This window comes from Tenrec ecaudatus, chromosome 2 (assembly GCF_050624435.1).
Source record: "Tenrec ecaudatus isolate mTenEca1 chromosome 2, mTenEca1.hap1, whole genome shotgun sequence".
NCBI classification, from domain to species: domain Eukaryota; kingdom Metazoa; phylum Chordata; class Mammalia; order Afrosoricida; family Tenrecidae; genus Tenrec; species Tenrec ecaudatus.
In genome coordinates this window covers 201,343,777-201,353,693 of record NC_134531.1, presented here as the reverse complement: position 1 = coordinate 201,353,693, position 9,917 = coordinate 201,343,777, and the positions used below count along the sequence as shown (strand labels likewise).

The 9,917-nt window shown below is 35.1% G+C and overlaps 1 protein-coding gene across 1 annotated transcript; it reads right to left on the bottom strand.

The window, feature by feature from the left end:
- Nucleotides 1–1,168: 1,168 nt before the first annotated feature.
- Nucleotides 1,169–2,116, bottom strand: LOC142441252 (olfactory receptor 5V1-like). Its single transcript, XM_075543302.1, has one exon. The coding sequence runs from the start codon at nt 2,114–2,116 to the stop codon at nt 1,169–1,171; it is 948 nt and encodes a 315-aa protein (XP_075399417.1).
- Nucleotides 2,117–9,917: the final 7,801 nt, after the last annotated feature.

The window sequence follows — 9,917 nt, the reverse complement described above, 5'->3', positions numbered from 1 at the left end:
GAGGATGGCATGCACCAAGGTGGAATTGTCTTTATTGCACATGAATTCCAACATGAACACATCAAAGCACAGAAGTAGAGAGAGATAAATGTTCATATAGGTATAGCCACCAAACCAGTTGTCATCAAGGCATTCCTAAATGCTATATAAAATTACGAGGTTTTAAAAGTCTTTATTGTAGTAGACACCCTCATCTATATGTTGTGGTTTGAAAGAAAATCTTGCTAGTAGCAGCCCAACACTTACCCAGCATCATCCCAAGATTCTTGGAAGTTGTTGTTAAGTGACACCAAATTGTTTCTGACCAATGCTACACACAACAGAATTCAACACTGTCCAATCTTGTGCCATCTTCACAATTATTCCTAGATAACTGAACTCATTGCTGCAGACACTGTGAATCCATCTCGGAGGGTCTTCACCTTGTTCGTTGCCACTCCTCTTTACCAAGCAGGGATTTCTTCTCCTGTGACTGGTCTCTCCTGATAACAGGCCCAAAGCAAGGGAAACATAGTCTCATCATCCATACTTCTAAAGAACTTTTCAGCTGAATTTATTCCAGTACAGATCTTTTTATTTTGACTGTCCATTGTACTTTAATATTCTTCAGCAGCACCTTAATTGGAATTCATGCATTGTTTGGTTTTCTTATTCAGTGTCTAAATTTCACATCCATATGAGGCAATTGGCAATTGAAAATATCATAGGTGGGCCAGGCACGCCTTAGACTAAAACGTAGCATCATTGCTTTTCAACAAATTAAAGAGGTCTTGGGGAGCTAATTTACCCTATGTAATGTGTCTTTTGACATCTTGACTGCTGCTTCTATGAGCACTGATTGTGGCTCCACATGAGTATACCAAGAGAAATGTGTTGCTAGTGAGTAGATTTTGATATTTTAATGACACAACAGAAGTGCTACATTGGGTTTTCAAGGACGTGATTGTCACAGAAGCAGATCTCATTCTGAGGAAATAGTAAGTTGGAAATGTTGATCTTTTAATGTGATCCAGGGTCTAAAGAAAGATGGCTCTATAATTCTATGTAGGCGTGTGTACATTTCGATATTGCATATAGGCCTGTCCTGTATATATCAAAAATAGTATTCTATAAGTGTTTCCAAACCTTCCTATGGATTCTGATTGAGTAGAGTGATAAATTAATAATATCATCCTTCCTGTAAACATGTATGGTGGCATAAAACTCTTCTGAGAGCCCCTTTTACTTCTGTGTTTCTCAGGCTGTAGATGAGGGGGTTTAACATCGGGGTAATGACACCATACAGCATGGAGATGAGCCTGCCTCTGGCTGAGGATTGGTGACTGGAGGAAGGGCGGACGTAGGTAAATATTGTTGTACTGTAGAACAAACAAACCACCAGGAGATGGGAAGCACAGGTCGAGAACGCTTTGCGTTTCCCTTCTGCTGACCGGATTTTCAGGATGGTGGATATTATGTAAATATAAGAGATACCAGTGATCAAGAAGGCACTGCTTCCCAAGATGCCTCCTACCACTAAGGAAAGCATTTCTGCCACATATGTAGAGGAGCAAGAGAGGGCCATCACTGGAGGGATGTCACAATAATATTGGTTGACATGATTTGATTTACAGAAAGACAGACGGGCAGTGAACATGGTGTGCAGAAGGGAGTTCAGAAACCCTGAAACCCAGGTACTACCAGTGAGAAGAACACAGCGTCCCTTTGTCATGATGAGGGTATATCGAAGAGGGAAACATATAGCCACATATCGGTCATAAGCCATGATGGCCAGTAGGAAGACTTCTGTCCCTACCAAGGCTGCTAGAAAAAACATCTGCAAAACACATCCAACAAAAGAAATATTTTTCTTTTCAGTCAAAAGGTTCTTGAGCATCTTGGGAACAGTGATTGATGGCCAGAAAATATCAAGCAACGACAGATTTGCCAAAAAATAATACATAGGTGTCTGCAGCTTTATCTCAGTTCCAATGGCAAGGAGAATGGCTCCATTTCCTACCAAAGTGACCTGATAGATCATAGCAATGATCACAAAGAGAGAGTAGCGCACCTCAGGGAGATCAGATAGCCCCATGAGGATGAACTCGGTGACAGTGCTTAGGTTGTAGACACCCATCTCTTCTCTCCACGTGGGTCTTTCTGGAAGGAATGAAACCGGCAGACACCAATTATGCTCAAAGCCGAAGAATCTGGTATTGAGAAACATATGGAAAATTATCCAAATATGAATTTAAAACCATGTTTGAAAACATGTTTTAAATATTTCAGATTGCATGCATGATCCTTCTTAGCCTCAGTTCCTTAAAAAGAGCCTGTGAATTTCACTTAATAGAACCATTGTTGACCCTTAGGAAGTATATGAGATTTCACAATTCAGTGAGAGCTGTTCAGCACTTATTATTCCCTGTATTAGTATAATGCATGTATTTATATGTACTATCTCAATACTACGTATTTTGGAGGGGAAGGTATGTGTTGTTTTTTGATGTAGTCTTAACTAATAGCCTCTAGTAGATATATGGTAAAACATATGTTAAAATAATTATTTTATGTACAAATAAATTAATTGCATGTTAACTCCCTTGAAATGTATATAACTTCAAAATTAAACATGTTCAAATGTGAACATTTTCTTGTTATTTCCTCAAATAGTTACCATAATAAGTAAATAATAATTTTTGACTGAAAATATAAATAGTATCTAGTTGTTTGTGTATGAATGTGACCCATATAGGAAAGAGACACAGTAAAAAAAGTAAAATTAATTAGTTTGTCTTTGTTAACTTCTTGATTATATTTAATATGCCATATTAGCCATGAACACACCATTTATAAGAAACTCTAAAAAGTACTTTAACTGAAGTTTGAAAATCACCTCTTCTGTTACTTTTTATGCCAAACTAGAAACTTCCTCTTTTGAAGTTATTTTGAATTCTATTTTATAAATTTGGAATTAATATATATATATATATATATATAATCCATATGTCCTATTATATCATTCGTATACCATATCATGCCATAGTTTAATCATGTCTAATAAGTATGTACATTTACTGCTATAATCTGTTTCCAAACATTTTTTATCTACATGGACACCTTGACATTGTCTCCCCTCCCATTCCCCCGCCACTCCCACTGCACCCTATTCTCCCCACCTCTGCCCCAAACCTTGATTCTACTCAGTATCTTTATAAGTTTATCAATCCTGGGTTTCATACAGTGATCAAAGAAAAGACATATACCATAACTTCAGGAGGGTGACACCCCAATGACCTGCCTCCTCTGAGAAGCCCTTAATATGTACAAAGGAGCAGCAAACCAAAGCAAACCCAAATACAGAAGACGTTGGAAACCACACCAGGTCCAGCCTGCATCACAGGGGAGAATCTGCTGACAAATTTTATCTGTTCAAGTGAGATTTATGCCATCATTTTTCTACACTTAACTCTCTAAAAGCAAAAATAACATGCATGATGAAAAATTCCAAAAATATATAAAATTAGAATTGGAAAGGCAAAATTCCCATTGACGGTCCACTATATTTCTTTTGCTTAATGGAAACTACTGATAGATTTTTGGCTGAGATAAATGTGAAGTGGAAATATGTTATACATTCATAATTATATCTTTTAACAAAAAAAAATATATATAACTTGTACCATTTTTTCGCCCATGCCAAAATTCATATGAGCCCTGGTAGTACTTTTGTGGTGTTTCTATAATTTCTGTAAGCAGCACTAGAGACAAGTTCTGCAGTGTACTGCTGAAAAAATTTCGCCTGTGAATGCTCTTAGGATCATACTTTGATTACAATCACTACAACATTATTCAAAGAACCAGTTTCTTGAATGAATGAATGAAAAAACATTAATAACAACTGGGTCAAATCTAAAATAGTTAATATTCTGATGAACAATGATAGCAGTTAGTCTATAATTATATGTTAATATTTTGAAATATAATAATAACAAAAGATGAAAGAACAATTACAATAAAAATTAAACTGTGAAAGTTTAAAGAGTCACATTTTCACTTACCTTTATGAATTTGATCATTTTTTGTCTAAATGAGAATTTTAAGAAATGAGTCAATAACCTAACAATCACCCAGACTGGCTCTACATTATGCTACATTATCAATATTTACCTATAAATCATAAGATAAATTATTTATATCTATAAATAAAACTTTATATCAGTCATAGCATATTTAATATTGAGTTGTAAACAGGTTCCTTAAATACACAAAGCTTCACACCATAATACCATCTTTACAAAATCAAATTTCTTCTTAACTTAGTCTATAATTTAACTCACTGTTTTCTTCTACTTTACGTTCCAGATGTATCATTATCAATGCAAAGGCTCCACAAGAAGTATAAAATGAACCAATGAACCAAAATGTAGTAGTAAAAAAGAGCAAACTGTTTGTTTATATATAAAAACCTTATTCAAGTGTATTGTACAATTAATTGAATACTCATTTTCCCCCTGGGAGAAGGTGGATAAGTTGAAAGTGTGGTGGTGGGTAATTAGAATTATGAAGGGAATAAGTTTATCATCTTGATATTTCTAAATTAGCACCCATCAAAAACTGGACACTTTCTTTAGCATGCAAGCTGAGATCTAATTGTGAGAATATTTTCTTTCTATTCATAGTTTTGGTTAAGAATTGCATTACCAGACAAAAAGAAGAATAAGTCATTACTGTGTTTTTGTTTTGTCTTTCTCTCATGGAAAGGATCTTTTAAAAAAATATCTGACATCAAATTTTCTACTTTGTGTTCTTCATGATAAGTTAATTTTAACACTATTTTATTGCTATATTAAACATATTTATTATTTTGAGAGTCTAAGACATAATAATGATAGTACTGTTGAATTCTTTTATCCTAAATTAAGTGAAATTTGAAGCTCATTTCAATTAAAACTGCCAGCATAATGCTTTCCACAAGGAAAGTAAGCATATGTCAGCATATGCAATAAATAATTATTTTAATAACAGATGAGCTCACCCTAGTCCTCTGAGTAAATCATCAATAAAATATCTTAAATAAAATTTGATCTTTGATCTCATTCTCTTTTTCTAATTATTCTTTCTTATAACAGAAATTCTAGTTTTCAAGAATATCATCTTTTACCTCAGTTATTCTAGGTTATAATAAATATATCTTATATTTGTAATTATCACAATAGTTTTACTACAACCACTAACAAAGTTTAACATTATTTTATGATTATAGTTTTCTTTAGAACATATTTTATTAAAATGTATAACCAGTACAGTATGTTATATACAATTGGATATTTTTCCTTATTACTACACTAGAAGTTTGTCATGCAATAAGTTTGTGATTTTTCTTTTTACTTGATAGTATAACTATTTTCCTAATCTTAGATAAAATCATATTTTGTAAAAAGAACATATAAAATGTATGCTTAGCTATTTCATTGCCATCTCATTTCCACTTAACTTTTTCCTACCTGTGATAACAATTCATAATTACAAATATTGTGATTGTTTTTCACTGTCATGTAATTAACTATTTATCTGAATGTATTTTAGTTTCTAGTCCACATTAAAGGCAGAAGATAACATGAGATCAGTGACAGATGCTATGAATAGGAGCAGTAGTGGAATAATTGGTCTACTAGAACAGGGCACAACAAACAAGTCTACAGCTAAAATAGTGAAAGAATTTCTGGAACCAAACTAGTCCAACATAATTAATAAAAATCAAACACATAAACAGGAAACAGAAAGGACACCAATTAGACTAAACCCCAAGAAGAATTCACCAAGGTATATAATAATAAAAATATCAAACTTTGAGGGAAAGGTAAAAATTTTAAGAGCATCAAGAGAAAGGAAGACTCAGACCTATCACCAGAAACAATGAAGAAGTGGAGACAGTGGAGCAACATGCTACAAAAGCCGACGGAAAAATAAGCCTACCCAAGAATCCTCCACCCTGCCAAATTATGCATTAAGATAGACAGGGAGATGAGGGTCTTCCAGGACAAGAAAAACTCAAAGAACATGATGAAAGACACCCAATCCTGTGGAAGAAAAGGGACAACTCACTATAGCCTGATGATCAACAGCCAACATAAGCAAACAAGCAGTAGACCAACATATAGCCCAACTCCATTGAGAAGTTAATGTGCCGATAAATATTACCAAGATAATAGGGTCGCAGAGGGAAAATAATGGGGCCCCCTACACAAACACAGCACACTGACGTGAATAGAGAGGGGGAAACACCCAAAACACAAGGCATTAGGTGACAACAATGAATCCACTTATCATGATAATAACTCTGAAACCCGATGGCCTCAATTCATACGTTAAAAGAAAAAGGCAAGAAAACTGGCTCAGAAAACATAACTGTTGCCTGTAAGAGACACATCTTAAAGATACAGAGAAAAATAAAATAAGAATAAAAGGCTGGTGGAATGTATACGAGGAAAACAGCAACTAAAAAAAATAGCAGGGGTGGCATTACTAATCTCCAACAAAATTGACCTCAGGATTTGAACCATAAATAGAGACAAAGTGAGGCATTATGTAAAGCACAAAGGATCAGTAAGCTAGGAAAGAGTAAACACATTGTAAATTTACCTTCTTAATAATGGACCAGTGAAATTTGTCAAACTATTCAAAAGATGATAAAAGAAATCATAGATTCCACAATCTTAGTAGGTGATTATAATACACTGCTATCAGAAAAAGATCATTGAGAAACATCGGGATACTGGCATCATACAGCATGGAGATGAGCCTGCCTCTGGCTGAGAATAGGTGACTGGAGGAAGGGCAGACGTAGGTAAATATCAGCAAGGAGGCTATAGAGCTAAACAATTCAATTAGGCAGCTGAACTTGATAGACATTTATAGAGCTTTCCATCCAAACTAAAAAAATTCACATTCTTTTCAATTCTAATGGCTCGTGTTTGAGAATAGACCACATGCTGGAACACAAGTCAAGCCTGAGTAAATTAAAACACTTGAGCTTATTCGGATATTTTTCTTAGACCACCGCACTATAAGACCAGAAATTAATTAAAAGATGACCAGAAATGCAAGAGCAAACAATTGGAGGATGAACAATGATTTTCTGTGACATGAGTTTTTGCTGGCTCAGATTAGCGAGGAGGTTTGGAAGTTTCTAGAAACTAATGAAAACGAGAATACAAGGTTTCAAAACTTATGGGATACTGTGAAAGCACTTCTCAGAGGCCGTTTGATATCAATACATGCACATATGAAAGAAGAAGAGAGGCTGAGGACTGATACGTTAGCACAGAACCTCTAGCAACTACAACAGAGGTAACAGAACAACCCCTCCAATAGCAAAAGTAAAGAAATAATTAAAAATTAGGGCAGAGTTCTACAAGTGGGAAGACAAAAGAATGATACAAAAATTTAGTACATCTAAAATTGGGTTTTATGAAAGGATCAAAAAAATTGACAGACCACTGGTGAACCTAACCAAAGAAATGAAGGAGCAAACATCTGTAGCCAGGATGAGAAATTAAACAAGAGAAATCACAGCACATCCCAATGAGATTAAAAGGATAATCAGAAAGTACTATGAAGGAGTATATTCTAATGAGTTCAAAAACCTGAAAGACAAGGATCAATACTTTGAAAAACAGTCCCTCCCTATATTATCCCAGACATAGGTCAAGAACTTCAACAAAGTCATAGTGAAAAAAGAAATAGATATGGTTATCAAGAAGCTATCAACAAAAAACGCCCCGGATCAGATGGCTTCACAGGGCAATTCTTCCAAGCATTCAGGGAAGAGTTGACACCGATCATTCACAAATTATTGCAGAGCATAGAAAGGAAGGAAAACTCCAAAACTTATCCTCTAACTGGTATAAGTTTGAAACCCAAACATGTCAAGGACTCCACTACAGACTGATATCACTAATGAATATAGATGCAAAAATCCTTAAGAAATAATTGGCCAATAGAATACAAATGTATATAAACTATCATCTACCATGATCGGGTGAGATTCATCCCTGGCATGCAGGGATGGTTTCAAATGGAAAATCCATCAATATTATACACCATATTGATAAGGAAAAGTATAAGAACAACACAATAATATTGCTAGGTGCATAAAAAGCATTTGACAAAATCCAACGTCCATTCCTAATAAAGATGCTCATGAAGATAGGAATGGAAGGATAATTCCTAAAGTTAATGCAAGCTATCTACGAAAAGTCAACAGCTAACATCATAGACAATGGAGAAAAGACAAAAACAATCCTACTGAAAAAGGAGAGCAGACAAGGATGCCGTTCGTCCACACCTCTATTTAATATAGTACTGGAGGTCCTAGCTAACAACATAAGACAGCCAAAAGACATTTGAGGTATCTCACTGGGAGGAGGAGTAGGTGAAACTATCATTATTTGCAGACGAAATGATTTTATATATTCAAAATCCCCAAAGCTCCACATTGGGTGTACTTACAGTGATAGAGGAATGTGGAAAGATGGCAGAATACAATATCAACAAACAGAAGTCTATTGGTTTGGTATATACATTGGACAGGACTATGGAAGAGGAAACCTAGAAGCAGTACCCTTCACAATAGTCCAAATAAATTGAATACTTAGGAACATATTTAATCAAAAATCCTAAGTTCTATACAAGGAAAACTACAAGTTCCTACAAAACTAAAGGGAACCAAATTTGACCTCAACAAATGGAAGAACATCCCATATTCATGTATTGAATGACTCAACATACTAAACATATCATCTTACTCAAAGAACTCTATAAGTTTATCACTATTCTCATTCAAATACCAAAAAGCTTCTTCAAAGAATTGCAAAAACTGACCACCAATTTCCTATGGAAAGGGAAGAAGTTCAGAATTAGCAGAGAATTCCTCAAGAAGAAAGACAAAATCAGAAGACTGGCATTATATTACTTTAATGCCTACTACCCAGCCACAGTGGTCAAAAGAACATGGCACTGGCATAATGAAGATAGTCAGAGCAATGGAAAGAACAGAAAGCTCAGAAATAAAGTTGTCTGCATATAGACAACTGATCTTCAATAGGGACCCTAAAAGCATCCAGTGGAAGCTAGATGCCTCTGTAACCAGTGGTGATGGAAAAAATGGATATCCCCATGTAGAAAAATACAACAAGATGTTTACCTTGCCCCATGCACAAGAACAAACTCAAGGTGAATCACAAACTTGAAGTAAAATCACATAACATCAGGATCATGAAAAAGGGAATCCAGAGTAGCCTAAAATAATTGGCCCAGAGAATGCTATGTCTAACTGTGATTGATAAGGGAAAACACACAGGCGAACTGACAATCAACAATGGGATTTAATAATCATAAAACACCTGTGTGAGTCGAAAGAATTCACCGAAGGGCAACAAGGCAAATCAGAGATTGGGAGAGGACTATTAGCAATGTCATTTTATACAAAAGACATATTACTAAAATGTACAATATTCTCCCTCCCTGAAAAAAAAGAAGAAAGCAGTTAACCCCCTGAGGATTGGGGGAAAAGAACTAAAAAGTAGTTTCAATAGGAAGGAGACCTATATGGCCAATAAACACATGAGAAAGTGCTCCCACTCATTAGTCATAAAAAATTGCAAATTAAAAACAAAAATGAGATACCATCTAACACTCTTGAGGTTAGCCCAAATCAGAAAACTGGAGAGCAGCAAATGTTGGAGGGGATGTGGCGAAATAGGAACTCTCCTCCACGGCTGGCGGTGGTGTAGTAAATACAGACACTGTGGAAAGCAATGTGGCGATAGTGAAAGAAAATGAAAATCAATCTATCTTATGATCCAGCTCTACTGGAAATATACCTGAAAGAGGTAAGAAATAAAACATGACTAGTTATCTGCACCTCAATATTT

Coding starts and splice junctions, on each gene's coding strand:
- LOC142441252 (XM_075543302.1), bottom strand. CDS start 2,116: ATGGGTGTCTACAACCTAAGCACTGTCACCGAGTTCATCCTCATGGGG.